This window comes from Tursiops truncatus, chromosome 15 (assembly GCF_011762595.2).
Source record: "Tursiops truncatus isolate mTurTru1 chromosome 15, mTurTru1.mat.Y, whole genome shotgun sequence".
Classification (NCBI taxonomy): Eukaryota; Metazoa; Chordata; class Mammalia; order Artiodactyla; family Delphinidae; genus Tursiops; species Tursiops truncatus.
In genome coordinates, this window is record NC_047048.1 from 76,362,583 (window position 1) to 76,379,783 (window position 17,201).

The 17,201-nt window shown below is 46.3% G+C and overlaps 1 protein-coding gene across 13 annotated transcripts in view; it reads right to left on the reverse strand.

Annotated features, from left to right (window-relative positions):
- ATP9A (ATPase phospholipid transporting 9A (putative)) overlaps window positions 1–17,201 on the reverse strand; it is a 136,865-nt gene that overhangs the window by 64,903 nt on the left and 54,761 nt on the right. For all 13 annotated transcript variants that reach the window (XR_004522009.2, XR_002178091.3, XR_012326398.1 and 10 more), the window contains 6 exons: window positions 15,775–15,855; window positions 14,925–15,000; window positions 7,393–7,469; window positions 5,724–5,884; window positions 2,949–3,091; window positions 1,861–1,973 (listed from right to left, as the gene is read on the reverse strand). Coding sequence is in view for 7 of the 13 variants with exons in the window: in XM_073793106.1 (XP_073649207.1) it covers window positions 1,861–1,973; window positions 2,949–3,091; window positions 5,724–5,884; window positions 7,393–7,469; window positions 14,925–15,000; window positions 15,775–15,855 (651 nt within the window). In the remaining 6 variants the exon portion in view is untranslated. The remainder of the gene's footprint in view (window positions 1–1,860; window positions 1,974–2,948; window positions 3,092–5,723; window positions 5,885–7,392; window positions 7,470–14,924; window positions 15,001–15,774; window positions 15,856–17,201) is intronic.

The window sequence follows — 17,201 nt, forward strand, 5'->3', positions numbered from 1 at the left end:
GCAAGCGTACAGGAAAAATGTCGGGATGGTGGGTGCACCGTCCTCGTGACCCACAAGCAGTGATGCCAGGTATGCAGGTGTATTCCAGGGTGAAGCTCCTGGCCGGGCTGACACAGACATGGGAGGCATCAGCTTCAATAAGGTGACAGAAGCTGGATAAGACCGGAACCCCCTAGAGAGTGACACACAGAGCCCAGCATGGACACCACGTCACCTCACAGAGGAAGACGGGTCAGAGAGAGAGAAAGGAACCAGGGGCTGACTGTGGCTTTTCCTCTCAGTCCAACCAAGTCCTTGTGACTTTTTAAGAGTCTTAAAGTCCACCTCTGAAGAAGGACAATGGACCATTTGGGGACAAGCCACGATGCCCACACAGGGAGCCTAGAAGAATGAATGACAAGGGCTTCGTGGCTGGTAGCAGGTGATGACGTGACATGGATCAAACAAACTGTTCTCCACTTAAAATCCACCCCCACTTCCACACTATCCCCTCCCCTGCCATTTTCAGGAGATACCCCGGAAATCCAGGTGTGCAGGCTAACGAACATTCCGGAAAATTAAATGTTGAGACTATAATTGTATCACAAAGCATTTAGACAGTCCACCTCTAACTCTTACACAAGAATACATTTTTAATTGGCCTTCTGACTATGGAATCATTATCTATTTGGACAAATTTAAGCAAAACATGGCCTTTTTATTCTATTGCCCCCAAACAAGTGTCATGATATGTAGCTGGTCTAATGCAGTCCATCTTAGCCCTGGGTATGTCTCAGAATTACCAAGGGATTTGTTTGTTTTGTCATCTTTCTTTTTTTGTTTTTTTGCGGTACGCGTGCCTCTCACTGCTGTGGCCTCTCCCACTGCGGAGCACAGGCTCCGGGCCCAGCCGCTCCGCGGCATGTGGGATCTTCGCGGACCAGGGCACGAACCCGCGTCCCCTGCATCGGCAGGCGGACTCTCAACCACTGCGCCACCAGGGAAGCCCACTGTCATCTTTCTTTTAAAACACAGGAGCCCAGACTCTCCTGTCCTCTTAATGAGTCAGAATCTCTAGGATAGCAGACCCAAGTTAATGTCTTTTGTTTTGTTTTTACTCTGTTTTTAAAACATCGCCAGTAATTCTGATGAGCAGCCAAGGTGGGGGACCCGCTGGTCTCATTTTACAGGACTCTTAGGACACTTACAAGTAATACCTTTCTCTAAAAAAAAAAATGACCGGTTTTGAAAAACCTTGTAGTGGGGGGAAAATCAGGAACAGATAAGTTGACCATCATCTCTGATAATTTCTTCCATGAGACTGCCGAGTTGGAAAGAGATGAGGAACTAAAGCTGATCGGTTATACCGTGATTATGTCACAAGCAGCCCATTAATTATGCTGTTTTGGCTCATAACAGGGGAAAAGGAAAAAGTAAGCATGTTTGTAAACCTGAAGGAAAACCAACCATCAGGTTCTCAAAGTTCTTTCTGGCACCAGTTACTAGCAAATAATTTTTTCTTATGTTTTCCCCAGTATCCATTAGTATTTCAGTAGATTAACCCTGGGGATGAGGAAGATGGGGCAAAAACCTCAAATGCAGGTCTATTCAAAACGTGAAGCATTAGTGGTTGCCAGGGGTTTGGAAGGAAAGGTGGGGTTGGGGGAAGTGAGGAGTGACTGACTGTCCATGGGTACAGGGCTTCCTTTTGGGGTGATGAAGATGAAATTGACTGTGGTGATGGTTACACAACTCTGAGTATACAAAAAAACACCAAACTGTACACTTTTAATGAGTGAATCATATGGTATTATGACTTCTTCTCAATATAGGTGTTAATAAATGTAAAACTTGTTTGGGTATCAAAACAGAAGGCTTTACCTGGGTGTAAATACTAAAAATGTGGCTTTGTACTTCATCCATTGAGTCGAGGCCATAGGCCACGGTGCCTAGATGGAGCCGTTTGAAAACCATCTCATTCTGGGTAAGAGTTCCTGAAACACAAGACAGATCAGTAACTGCCTACAGCCTGGAGCTCTTATTGTTATTAACAGTAATGGTAGCTATTTGGCTTTTTTTCTGAGAGTTTACTATATGTCACAGACTGGTTTCAGCACTGCTCCTGCTGGACACCTGTGATATTTTGTCAGCCTGGAATCCCAGAATTTCTTCTGAAAATAGAACCCCAGGTTTCCAGGGGGAATTATCACCCTCATTCCCTGGGATGGTCCAGAGGAAGCGTCAATCAGGGTGCCTGACTCATTCCATTGGCCAAGAGGGCAGCACGTGACATACACGAGGCCAATCAGATTCTATCTTGAAAGAATCTAAACCTTGAGCAGAGGGGCATATCAACAGAGGATGAGTCGAGTCAAGTCAGGAGACCATCCCAGGGGTCCTGATGCTGACACAGCCAGAACTTTCCTGGTTCTTCTTCTTCCTGAAACCTAGTTTTGCTCTGATTTCCCGAATCTTTGCAATAGATTCTCTTTTATCCCATGCTCACTGAATGGTAGAGAGGAAGCTAAAACCCAGGTCTCCCCACTCCACACTTGCTCTCAACCACTACGACAACCTCGTAACTTGACAGATGTTAAACTGTGGAGCAGTATTTTGAGGTGTGGTTCCAAGGTCAGGACGTGAAGCCAGACTGTCTGAGTTCAAAGCCTGCTTCTGCCACTATGTGCTCCTGACAAGTCACCTAACCACCAAGTCACTTAATACCCCCGAACTCCCAACACCGGGGGAGGATTAAGTAAGTGGCTATAAATACCCAGAATGGTGCTTTTGTACATAATTAGCAGGAAGTAAGGCTGTGCTGCTATCGTCATCATCATCACCAAATAGTCTGTCATCATCAAAAGATGAAGAAAATAAAAGCGCAGCAGCATGCATCTCTAACACCTCCAGAAAGAGATTCCAGGCACCTTCTTCGACCTTGAATCCTGCGAGGGCCACAGGAAACTCACCGGTCTTATCTGTGAGTAGGTAGGAAATCCTCCCCAGCTGCTCGGGAATCGTGCTGGAGCGAACCACGGTCCCGGGGATCTTCGAGTCCCTGCGAATCACCCAGCTGTACACGATCTTGCCCATGTCCAGGTTCACACGCAGACTGTCAGAAAACCAGAGCACACAGGTTAACGGGATAAACGTAAGACCGCCTGTATCTCAACAAGGACTCTAAATGCACATCGTTTGTGCCATAACATCTGGAATCACCCCCTGCAGAAGCACACTGCTGGGGCTGAATCCACAGATTCAACACCACTATCAAATTTCCATGAAGCGATTCTGTTACGGACCAAAATAAAATATAAAAATTTAAGATACTTTTAAAATATCGAAAAGGTAGTTGTTTTAGCCTTACTTAAAAAAAGAAAAAATAGTAGTCCTCTGAGCGAATGTATTTTTGATACCTTATTCATGGTTTACATTGTGGTAAAATATACAGAACATCACATTTACCATTTAAAGCATCTTGAGCGTACAGTGCAATGATATCAAGTACGTTCACATCGTCATGGGACCATAATCACCATCCATCTCCAGGACCTTTTCATCTTCCTACACTGAAATTTTATACCCATTAAACAGCAGTTCCCCATTTCCCCTTCTCCAGCCCCCAGCAAGCACCATTCTACTCTCTGTCTCTACGAATTTGACTGCTCTGGGGGTCTCGTACTGTGGAGTCACACATGATCTGTTCTTTTGTGTCTGGCTTATTTCACTTAGCATAATGTTTTCAGGGTTCATCCATGTTGCAGCATGTGTCAGAATTCCCTTCCCTTTTTTTTCCTTCCTTTTTAAGGCTGAATAATATTCCTTTTTATGTCCTATACCCATTTTTTTTAATTAATTAATTTATTTATTTTTGGCTGTGTTGGTTCTTTGTTGCTGCACACGGGCTTTCTGTAGTCGTGGTGAGCAGGGGCTATCCTTAGCTGTGGCGCACTCGCTTCTCATTGCGGTGGCTTCTCTTGTTGCAGAGCACGGGCTCTAGGCACGTGGGCTTCGGTAGTTGTGGCTCGCGGGCTCTAGAGCACAGGCTCAGTAGTTATGGCTCACGGGCTTAGTTGCTCCATGGCATGTGGAATCTTCCCGGACTAGGGCTCGAACCTGTGTCCCCTGCATTGGCAGGCGGATTCTTAACCACTGCGCCACCAGGGAAGTCCCTGTGTTATACTCATTTTTTTTTGTTTGTTTTTTTTTTGTTTTTTTTTGCAGTACGCAGGCCTCTTACTGCTGTGGCCTCTCCCGTTGCGGAGCATAGGCTCCAGACGCGCAGGCCCAGCGGCCACGGCTCACGGGCCCAACCGCTCCACGGCATGTGGGATCCTCCCGGACCGGGGCACGAACCCGCGTCCCCTGCATCGGCAGGCGGACTCCCAGCCACTGCGCCATCAGGGAAGCCCGTTATACTCATTTTTAAATATTTCATTGCAAACAATAAAAAGAAATCTTCAAATTCATTCATAATCCTATAAACTGATTAAATTGCTAACTATTTCACTGGCTAGCCCTGGCCCGTATGCAGATTCAATGCACCGATTTTCAGTTGTTGTAGACAGAACTCTAAAGACTACAATTATACACAACATTACAGCACAAACACTCTTTTGTTAGCAGTAAATTAGACTTATTTATTCTTTGAAACCATCATCCAGAGCACACTAGCCTGGGGTTCAATCTCCTTCTTCTAGTCACGTTGTTGCACCAAAACCACAATCTCTGCCTTCGGAAAAAGACAAAGTCTAGCTGGGATGATGTAAATACACAAAAGGGCAGGACAAAATACAGGGCAATAGATCAAGTGTAAGAGAGAGATTATAAGCACTAGAAGTCTGAGGGAAAGAGATATGGCTTGTTTTATAATTATTTACTGATCATTTATTATGGGGAAAAAGTAGAAACAAGCATCCAACAATACGGGTCTAAATAAATTATCAGGCATAGAATACATACTACAGCAGTTCTAATAAATGACGGTGTGCAAGTATATTTGATGTGAAAAGTTATCTGCAACACATACTTTTGTTAGGGAAAAAAGGGGTGGGTGGGAGTGGATTCTTATGTAGAGCAAATTCTCCTTTTTCTAAAATAGAAAGCCGTCTAGAAAACATATATCCCAAAACATTAACAGCAATTTTCACTTAGTTGTGAGATTAGAGATGATTTTTATTTTATTCTTTGGCTACTGTGAATTTTTTTTTCTACTATGACCATCTATTACTTTATTATATATATATGTGTGTGTGTGTGTGTGTATATATATATATATATATATATTTTTTTTTTTTTTTTTTTTTAACCATTTATTCAGCCTTCAAATGAGCTAGGCAAACAATTGTCTGGCATGTGCCACCAAGCTTCCACTGCTAATCAAGCCCCGTGAGTCCTGTCTCAGGCTCAGAATCCTTCCCAACACAGCACTCCCACCAGTCACCACCAACCTCCTGGGGCTGGTAAATAAGATGAAACCTAAATGGCATGTCCAGTGTACACTGACACTGGGCAAGGCCAGATCTTTTGAGCAGAGAGTAATTCCAGAAAGGATGGTTCAGGGAGGAATGCGCCCATCCAGTGCTCCGGCCAGAGCGCCGCCTACACTCCTGACCCTGCCTGTCCTTGGTCATCACTCTACAAAAGGGCCCAGCTCCTTCTCAAAACCGCAAAACCATGACCTTTGGATGAAGAGAGAGAAGCAAAGGTCGCAGCACTTACACACAAGCTTGTTCTCTGCTTACCTGATGGGAATGATGTTGGAAAACAAAAGGAGGAAGCGGATGATCTGTAGGTACCAACGTCCGGCGAAGTGCTGGAGGGCGACCATGACCAGAGACACCACCACCAAAGCTCCGAAGAGGATCTTTGTTAGACAGTTCACTTCCAGGTCAAACAGGCCAATCTGTGGGACAGCGCACAGGGCGAAGCTTGTGATTCGCTGGTGCAACCCACAGCCCGCCCGGAGAACGGGTCCTTCCCCCGTGAACACCTCTACCTCGGGCAAGACCGTGGGCTCCATGGATCCCCACATCTTTGGGTGAGAACGCTGGGCTCCACAGGCTGACAGACATCCAAGGGACTTCAATGAATCCGATTTCGATTTTTTCTTAATGAATTTAGATTTAGCCTTGGAATCACATAAGTGGGTTACTGCTGCCTTCAGCGATGCTGTGCACTGCGTGGCCTCTACCATCCTACACGGCAACCTGTAAGATGACTCAGTCCTACGACTCTGCGCAGCGCACCACACACTAATTCCCTATGGCCTGGAAATTCAGGGCACACACCACTGGTGGCCCCTGATTTTTAGGTGCTGCATTCGTGAACGTTAGTATTTTAATGACTACATACTTATTTTAATGTATATTCTTTAAAAATGGAACCAGCACATGAAACCCATCACTTCGCAGAAACATGGCCCCGGATACAGCTAAAACATCAAATAGGTGACATTTATAGTTGTAATAACGAAGGTCGTCATGGGGGTTGTAATGGCAGGGTGAAATGCCTGGCATCTGTTCACAGCATTGACAAAGAAGACCACTCTGCAATATTCTGACTCTAAGAAACTGGGGGAGGGGTGGAGCTGGGAGGGAGGGTGCCGGTGGGAAGGGAGCAGTAACAGGGCCATCAGGCAGACTGCAGAGCTGACTCCGCTTGCCCTGCCGCCGCAGCTCAGCGTGGGTGTGAAGCCAGGTCTACACAGCTTGGCCAGAGCGTGGTCCTTCTCAGGCCATTTCTCCTCTATAAGATGAGGCTGCAGAGCACCTGTGCTCACAGGCTGGCGTAAGGATTAAATGAGGTGCAGTGAAGGATGCCGCACAAGACGTGGCAAACAGTAAGGACTCGTCAGTTCATTTTAAAAGCTTTTAAAACGTTATGTATTCATTTACAAGCAGTCCTTGTTTAACTGCCGTGAGCTTAGCAGATACTGAGGTTTTTTACAAATTGAAGGTGTGTGGCAACCCTGTGTTGCCAGAGGATAAGTTAGTATTTTTTAGCAATAAGGTATGTACATTGGGTTCTTTGACATAATGCTTTTACTGCACACTTAACAGACTACAGGATAGTGTAAACATAACTTTTAAACGTACTGGGAAACCGAAAAATTCATTTAACTTGCTTTGTTGTGATACGCACTTTACATGGCGGTCTGGAATAGAACCATCACCTCTCCAAAGGCTGCCTGTACATACGAACACATATTCATGTACTGTGCGTACGTATCTATATATACACATGTACCTCTGCACATACACGGACGTGAAAAGATAGTCTGTGTAAATGAAGTCACACTGTCAGGGGTTCCTGTTTTTAAATCTAGCTTCTCACCCCACCAACGCCAATCATCCAACTACATCAGGTCAGAAAGTTCTGGCAAGGAAACACATCCTGTGACTCTGTACGCACCTTACTTCGAGGATTGGAGGTATTCATGACACTCCGGAGTTCTCTGCCCGTGTAAAGAACAACACCCACAATAGTACCTAAGGTGAGAAAAACGACCCAAAGACATGTGAGTACAGACAGGCAGGCTTACAGACAGAAGAGTCCTACCCGCTCGAGGAGGAGATTTTCTCAAACCAGTATCCACACACTGTGAGATGCTGCAAAGTTTACATCGGGGCCAACCGAGACCTATGTCCGCGCTGAGGGCAGGAAAGCCCCTAGCCACATGTGGCCATTCACATTTACATACAATTAAAATGAAATAAAATACAGTCCCCCATTTTCACTAGCCACATTTCAGGTTCAACAGCCATATAAGGCCAGTGGCGGCCATACAGGGCAGTGAAGATACAGGACATTCCCCCTACTGCTAAAAGTTCCACTGGTCAGCGCTGGCTTGTGGGGTCCGGCAGCCTCCGATAGCAGGAACGGTGGTAGAGACTTCCAGAGGTGCCTAGAACTTCATAAACAATTATGGAAACTTATGAACACACCCCTCTTATTAGAGCACGTTCTTCCCAGGGAGTCTGATTCCTTTCGGATTCGGTGTGTAACTAGAGCATTTGGGGGATGTCTGTCCAGATGACAATTCTTTCCTGAGAACTTCCCCACCCGCTCTTTTCCATTCCCCCCAGCACAATTAAAAATAAAAGATATCAATTCTTGTAAACAATTTATAGAAGAAACACAAATGACCAATTAACATTAGAAAAGATGCTTCATCTAGTGAAAAACCAAAGAAATGCCAAATAAATCATTTTTCCTCCCATCCTATTAATATAAATTCAAAAGACTGAGAACATTCCGTGTTAGCCAAGAGGTGGGGGGATGGACTCTGTCATGTCCGCTGTTGGCTGAGGTGTCAATTGGAATAGCCTATTTTGGAAGGAAAATTGGCAATATCTATCAAAAACGTACATCTGTCTCCCCTTTCCAGTGTGTGCCAGGAAAACACTCCACACAGAGGGGAAGACGGACAGTCAAGAAGGAAAGCAGGACACCGGTAACCACGGAGAGAGGTGGGTACCACGATGAAACGAGCAGAGGACAGACAGGAGGGGACCGGGGAGGCTGCCGGCATGTGCTGGGCGGCCAGGGACGCTGTCTCTGAGTTGAGGACATCTGAGCTGAGACTTGAAACATGAGAAGGGGCAGCCCTGCCAAGGCTCTCAGGAAAGACCCCAGGAATACAAAAAATCTGGTCTCTCTGCTGGATAAAGAAAAGCCCTAACCTTCTCTCTGCTGGCCCCTCACTCTTGGAACACCAAAGAGGTTTAAACAGAGTTGGTAAAAGAGCCCAACCCCAGACGAAGCGCTGGGGCTGTGTCTCCTGGCGGGAGACACTGAGGTCCCCCACGACTTGATGCACACAGCGTTCTGCACAGTGCAATTCCCTTCCAGAGAGGCACTCAGCAGATGGCGGGCTGGGGAGGGCGCCTGCCCACTCCTGGGCAGCTGGCAGCTCCCGCGAGCGCAGGCCCATCCCCCCAGCAGATGGTCGGACGGTGGGAGCCGAGCTTGGGCCGAGTAGGGACAGCCGCATGGCCGTGGCACTCATCCCAGGGCAGACGTGGGTCGGTCTCAATTCCCAACATCCAGGGTTTGAGAGGGTCCTAATATCAGGGGCCCCCAAGGGCAGCATCCCCCACTTGGCACCAGGCAATCTCCACGCCTTCAAAGGCTACTGGAAATGCCCTTCCCTGCAACACCCCCTGTGCCCAAAAGCAAAACTGTCTCCAGGAGATGCGAACCCTGGCCTCAGCCGCCACGAGGGAGCACACCAGCAGCACAGAGCTGCACTGCTTTGGTCTGCTCAGCGCTCTTAAGGTTTTGAATTAGGTGTCAACTTTTAAATGCAGAAACTTTCATATAAAGCATAGGGATTTCCGGCTTCTTCTGGAAAATCAGAAGACCTGGTGCCACTGACTGCTCGGTCCTCACTGTGTCACCAGCAGATGTTGAGCCCGGCCGCTCTCTTTAGCCGGGCCCCTGCTCTCCGCTCATCACGGTCCCCACGTAGCCCCTGAAGACCTCCCAACCCATGCCCCTCCACCCCCCAGACCTCTGACCCCTCTTTCTAGGCGGTCCCCCCTCACCCTCACCACTCTTATCCTCACTCTCACCCTCTGCCTCCTGCCCACCATGGCAATCCTCTCCACCTGCTGGCTGGGATCTCCCACCGGCCAGGCTACTGTGGTCAGGTATCTCCCCAAGTCCTTCGGAACCCTCCAGAAGAGGGTGGTGCTGGGGTCAGACCTACACTGTGACTCCTCTGAGCCCACCCACAACAAGATAAACCACGAACCCCAGAGGAAGAGTGTTCGACACATTGACAGCAACTACACGCTGTTCTGACGTTCGAGCCTGCAATCCCGGGACAAGCCCCAAGGAACAGGGTACAGACCAGCTGGGCATTATCAGACGCACGTGGCGTGACCTGCATGCTGGTCACACACAGCAGGGTCACAGATCCATCTGCTACAGATTACGGGTGGGGCCGGGGGGACAAGAAACTGGTCCCCCTCCACAGAGAGTCTGAGAAGAACTGGGATCCACAATACCCAGGCTCCTTCTCTGCCAACACCTCCCTGGCCTCCCCCACCCCCTTCCCTATCTTCGCCCCAGTGACTCCTCAGCTTAGCAGCACAGTGTGGGGTTACCACGGCAACTGCATCCTCTACAGACTGATGCCAGCCAATGCAGCTGGACCCTTAGCATTGCCTGGCAAGCTTTTTAATTCTTTAAATTTCCAACTGATAACAGCTGAGTGACCAAGACACAGGAGTTAGATTCTAAAGGGAACAGAGAAGCGAAATCTCATATAATTAAGATTACTCCTGATGGCCGCTCCTGGAGTTGAGCCCCAGGAGGAAACGGCTTGCATTTAATGCCGAGGTTACATTAGAAGCAGAGCGCAGTCAGACATCTACTTGGTGAGAAGCAGGGGAAACTGAGGCCAGCTAAGGAAATGGTAACGGCCCAGCTCCTCAGACTCACTCGAAAACACACGTTCACTGAAGGGCATGGCAAGCAGTGCCACTGGATCAGGAATCGCCACTCTCTCTCCCTTCCCACATCGCCAAACACAAAGAGAAGAATTCAGACAAGTGGAAAAATGCATATTTTAACTTCACAGTACATTTCTGATGAACTGTTTGAAATCTTTTTTCCATCTTCAAGATCCCAATTTGCCTTCCATTCTCCTCCTCCCAGGAGATGATCCCTCCAAGGCTGTGTGATCTTAGGCAAGTCGCTTGACCTCTCTGAGACTCAATTCTTCATTCCATTAATTGTCCTCATTTAATGTTGTGAGACCAAAACAAGAGAACAGAAGCAAAACACTTGGAAAATAAAAAGTGTCTGATAAATAAGACTTATTACTGTTAATCTCTGAAATTAAGGCTGAGAAGCCTCTTCACTCATTCCCTCCACCTTCCAAATTCCCCACGTTTTCACTAAATCACTTTCCTTCTCACTGGTTTCAGAGGAAATCCAGAGAACTCACTCCCACTTCCTCCCATCTCCTCTGCAATTTATATTAAGTTTAGAGTAAGTTATAAATCCATGAAGGTGGAAACAAGGGTCTTCTGGTATACCACAGCACTAGGACCTAGCAATGGAGCTTGGCATTATTATAAATAAGTGCTCAATAAAGGTTTGCTGCATGGAAAGAAGGAAAGCAGGAAGGAAGGAAAGAAGAAAATTACCAGAATGAACACCAGACATGTAAACATGTATTTCTTATCGAATATTATCAAAACCAGTGCCTAACCAAACAAACCGTCAGTCACCCCTACCCCACCCACCCAGAAGTAACCACTACCCTGACTGCAAGAAATGAAGTGTGCACTGTTCACATTACTGCCTGGGAAGGAGACGGGTATGTCACAGGCATCCTTGAATTTCAGTCCTGTCTCTGCCACGTGCAACATGACACAGGGCTTAAACCCTCTCTGGGGCTTCCCTGGTGGTGCAGTGGTTAAGAATCCACCTGCCAATGCAGGGGACACGGGTTCAAGCCCTGGTCTGGGAAGATCCCACATGCCACAGAGCAACTAAGCCCGTGCACCACAACTACTGAGCCTGCGCTCTAGAGCCCGCGAGCCACAACTACTGAGCCCGAGTGCCACAACTATTGAAGCCCGCGCACCTAGAGCCCTTGCTCCGCAACAAGAGAAGCCACTGCAATGAGCCCACGCACTGCAACAAGAGTAGCCCCCGCTCGCCACAAATAGAGAAAGCCCGCGCGCAGCAACGAAGACCCAATGCAGCCAAAACTTAACTAATTAATTAATTTTTTAAAAAAACCCAGTCTATTCTGATTTCCCTTAACACCTCTCTCTGCTCCACCTGAAGAGATGGGCGTTTGACACAGGATGTCCCCCTCCCAACGTGCATGCTTTATCATGTGACGTCTCTGTTTCCCGTCACACTGTCTTTTTACACAGGGCCACAAACACAACCTGGCACAAGTGTCCGGAGCTGGGGTTTGAGCTGAGGTAAGATCCCTTCGCTAGCTAGTTGTCCTAACTTTACTCCTTAAACCAAGATGAATCCCAGATGGAGCAAACATTTTAATATAAAACCATATAAACACTCCAAGCAAACACTGGTGTACTATTAAAATGGTAGAGCAGGGAAGATTTTTCTCAGCATGTCACAAACACCAGAAACCATAAGGAAAAAAACATCAATAGGTCTGCCTATATAAAAATTTTAAACTTTTGTGCCAAAATGCAAATGAGATCACCTGGGAAATAGTCATTGCAATGAAGGTAACAAACAGAAGGACAATATCCTTATTGTCCTTATAAAGAGTTCTTAGGAACCGTTTTCTCAAACGAACCCCGCAACAGAAAAATGGGCACAGGGCATAAACTGGCGGTCCGTACATATATTTTGAGAAATGCAAACAAACCTTAAGTGTGAAGAAAGTTGTTAAACTTTACAAATTATTTCTAAAAGGGATATCAATATGTTAGATATTTATTCAATGTCTATAGGTGGGCAACAATTTTAAAGTCAAACGGAACACGGTGCTCGTTAAGGTACATTTATAAGATTATCAGAAGAGGGAAGTTTGCCCCGAGAATCAAAATGTACAATGTATACACCCTTTCACTTAGTAATCCCACTTCCATGAAAATGGTGATGACGTCAACATTGAGAAATTCTATCTGGAAAAACCAACCAAACAAAGCATACCACACACAAAAAAAGACAAACAATAAACTGTGAGAAAATGTTTGTGACTGATGAGAGATGACAATTCGATACCCTTTCTTCTATGAAGCGTTCTTATAAGTCAATAAAAAAAAGAACCTAGAAGGAAAGTAGATAGACCAAAATATTAAGAAAGGTCTTACATGCGAAAAGATGTTCAACCATACCCACAAAGAAATAAAAATTAAAACAATAACAAAATATCATTTATCACCTAACAGACTAGAGACAAATGAAAATAGTAACTTTTAACTCCTGCATAGTAAATACACCACAAAATTTTTTAAAAGCCACATGACATATTTATGGAATCTAAAAAATAAAACTACCTGGTGAATATAACAAAAAAGAGACAGACTCACAGGTATAGAGAACCAGTGGTTACCAGTGGGGGGAAGGGAGAGGGAAGGGGGAGGGGCAAGACAGGGGTAGAGGATTAAGAGGTACAAACTACCATGTATAAAATAAATAAGCAACAAGGATATATTGTACAACAAGGAATATAGCCAATATTTTATAATTACTGTAAATGAAATATAACCTTCAAAAACTGTGACTCACTACATTGTACACCTCAAACTCATATAATACTGTACATCAACTTACCTCAATTGAAAAAAGAAGAAATTTTGAAAAAGAAAAAAAAAAACATAATAAATTGGATGGGGGAAAAAGGATATGAGGTTTAGGCATCAGAAATGAGAAACTCTTACAAATGATTAAGAAAAAGATAAGGACCATAACAAAAAAATGACTGAAGGACACACAAGTAACTGACAAAGGAAGAAACAAAACAGATATATGCAAAGGTGGCCAACCTTCCCGATAACCTAGGAAATGCAAATTGAAACAAATTCTTTTTCAGTCAAATTATTAAAGATTAAAAAGAATAACTAATTACTTCTTAGCAAATGACTTCAAAGTGGAAAAAAGCTGGTGAGGAAGAGTAACAAGTTCAGAGAGACTTGGGTGGACAAGTGGCCAGGAAGAGGCAGAGGTGAAAGGGCTGCTGCCGGCCCTGGCTGGCCATGGCCATGGTCTTGGTGTGGCCGGGCAGCAGGCAGTGCAGAATATTAAGGACCAATTTCTTACATCTTTAGTCACCAGGGGAATTGAGAGACAATCTAGATTGTGCTCCAAATACAGGCTGCAAGTAGAAAAACAATATGGCAAAAAACGAAAAGGGAGAGTTCATCTCTGTCCACTGGCTTTAAGTGAGTCTGTGGATGGCAGCCTGTTTGGAGTCTGTGCTGGTCATTCCCCCTCCTTGTCATAGAGCATCCTGACTGAGCATCTGTTGTACTAAAGAAACACAAAACAGCATCAAGCAGAGGAAAATGGGTTGGTAGGAGAGAGAGGAGGAAAAAAATGGATTCATCCCATGGTAAAGACAGAAAGCTGCCGGTAGTGGAATTACGTTATTAATAGCAATATATTATTATATAACATATATAATATGATAATAACAGCTGCACACTGAGTTCTGCTTCTGGGGCAAAGTGCCTGGGTTCAAGCCTCAACTTTGCCTTTCATGTGCTGTGTGACCTTGGGCAAGTTACTTAACCTCACTGAGCCTCGGTTTCCTCATCTGCAGAATGGGGACAATACTAGCACCTGCCCGCATGGTACTGTTGGGAGGATTAAGTGAACCACGTAAACACACAGGGAAGGGCCCGGCCCAGTGCCTGACAGACAGGCGGCCCCACTGCTATCACCCCAGCTGCTGCAGGCTGTGCTCAGCCCCTGGAGCCCCTTCTGCTCAGCTTCATACCAGTGTTCAAATCTTTTCCTCCTGCACCTCAACAGGTCATCTTGCAAACTCTGTTTTGGAGTCCAGAGGTCCAGAGAATTTCTGTGTCATCTTGGAGTTTTAAACACTGAGGCTCCATCAGGCCCGTGGCCCTGGCGCGCACACCAGGGCAGGACCGGCTGGGCAGCCCTCGCGGACACAGCTTCCAGCCCGAACACCCAGGCTGACCCAATTTCTGGTACAGATTAGGACGTCAATCTCAAGAGGCAATTAAGGGCTATTCCCAGAGCGGACACTGTGGCTGAGTCCACAGGCCCGGGCGGCTTCTCCTCCAGACGTCTCCGAACGTCCGAGGGGCAATTAGATGGCCGTTTAATTCCCCGGCGGTGCAGGAGCAAGTGGAAAACACCATTTGACCGACAGCTCATTTTCCCAACTGACAGATGATTATTCTCATTACACAAAAGGATTTTCTTTCCTTTTCAAATTGTTAACACATTCCTCCACAAGAGCGCCGTACCTGATGCGGTGACTGTGCCCGCCCAGAGCGCGTTCTCTATGCTCAGGCTCTCGCTGATCGGGGCATCGCTGTCCTCCTGCAAAAGAACAAGTGGACACACACTGACCCACCAAGGTCTGGGCCGGACCCGCTGGCTGTCTCCAGCCTGCTCTTCACAAGAAGAGAGGAGAGGATGACCCCCGTTTGGAAGCCAACAGCCCAGCTGGGAGAGGCAGGCCAAACTCATAAACGCTTATCCTTGGCGTTCCCACCCCAGTGAAAAACAATGGTTCATGATTTAAGAAATGCAGGCTTCTAGCACAAAAGAAACATTTTACAAGGTAAGAGCTAAAATGTAGAAGCAAATTGAACAGAAACAGCCCTTTGCTGGTCAGTCTTCGGGCCTCCGGAACAAGAGCAGGAACAATTCAATTTGGGTTCTATAAACCTATTACCCCACAGGTCTAAAATAATTCAAATTCAATTTCTATTCTGAAAGGCTGGGACATGGCTTAAAAATTATAACCCTGGCAGATAGGACTTGCAGGAATTAAAGAGGACAGGGGCTCCCATGAAACAGACAGAAAGAGTAACTGCTTTCAGACACCAGAGTTAACGTTCATTACAATAACACTGGCTCCAAGCAGTCAGGTGACTCGAGCTGTTCAGAGGCTGGAAGAAAATCCCAGTGGTGTTGCTTTTACTGAGAAGCAATATGTCAGCTTTCAAGGTGGGGCCTTCTGAAGGGAACGTCACCCCACCTGGCACAAAGCAACTCCCTGACAAACACCTGTCAGCACTGCGCAGCAGGTCCTCACCCCAGACGTGCGCCCCGCCAGGCTGGATTCCGCGTCACACGAGGCTTACTTACTCTAGTGAAAGTCCCCACAAAGTTGTGAATGTCGATGTTTGGCTCCTCTGCATACACGTACGATCGAATCTGAAGAAGGTCCTGTTCAACGGGGGTGACATTTTGGAGGTAAAACGAAGTCACTCTATGATTATAAAGGGATTTCAGGAAGCATCCACTCTTTTTCCAAAGCAGGTGTATTTTCCAAACAGCTCTCAAAACCACAGGGCAGGTGGAAAAAAAGAGGGAAACCTTCCAGCAAGTCAGTTTAGGAGTCACTACCTGTAATATCCCAAGACACACTGAGACCCTAAAGGGAAGATTCTGTGTTTCTCTGTGTTTACCCAGCATTTCCAAAACTAAGTGACAGTGCAGATCCCCCTCTGCGACACTCTGGTTTACAAGAGTTGTTCATACCAATCAAAACACTCACTAGGGAGGGTAGGAGGGAGACGCAAGAGGGAGGGGATATGGGGATGTAGGTATAGCTGATTCACTTTGTTATGCAGCAGAAACTAACACACTGTTGTAAAACAATTATACTCCCATAAAGATGTTAAAAAAATTTTTTTAATAAAAAAATAAAAGGAAAGAAATTCTGACACTTGCTCTGGCATGGATGAATTGTGGAGATACCATGCTAAGTGAAATACGCCAGTCACAAAAAGACAAATACCCTAGGATTCCACTTATCTGAGGCACCTACAGTAGTCATACTCATAGAGAAAGAAGCGGAAGGGTGGTTGCCAGGGGCTGGGGGAAGAGGGGGAACCGGAAGCAGTATTTAGCGGGTCCAGAGCTGCGGGTTCCCATGATGGGAGTCTGGAGATGGATGGTGGGGATGGCTGCGTAGCCGTGTGGATGTCCTGAACACCACTGAAGTGTCCGCTCAAAAACGCTAAGATGGTCGATTTTATGTATATTCTGCCACAATAAGAAAGACGGGGCGGGGGGAACCAAATCAAGTGGTCAGGCAAATTCAGGCCACAATGCCCCTTAGCAACAAGGGCCTGGAGTGGAGTAGAGGCTACTGGCCACGCCCTCAGCAGGGCCTGAGCTCCCTGCAACCCATCCAGGAGGCCCGTATGCAGACGTGTGGGCAATGCGGCATCTATGTGCTGATAACTAAAAGAGGCCCACAGACAGAAAGTGAAGGGAAAAACGTTTCAGGATCATAATTACAGCACAATCCCATTTATGAGAAACCACACTCCACCAGCAAGTGTGCAGTTGTATATTTGTAAGAAACTGCACTAAAAAGGACCTGGAAAAATCACTACTGAATTCGCAAGAGCCCCTGGGAGAGAGAGGGAAGATCTGGGGAGGAGGCTGTGAGCAACACTTTTCACTTGTTCCTCCAATTCGAGTTTCTTTTTAAATAGAATATACTCGCGTATTCCTCAGGTAAATCTTTCCATACAATTCTTTTCATCTATGAGTTTGTCAAA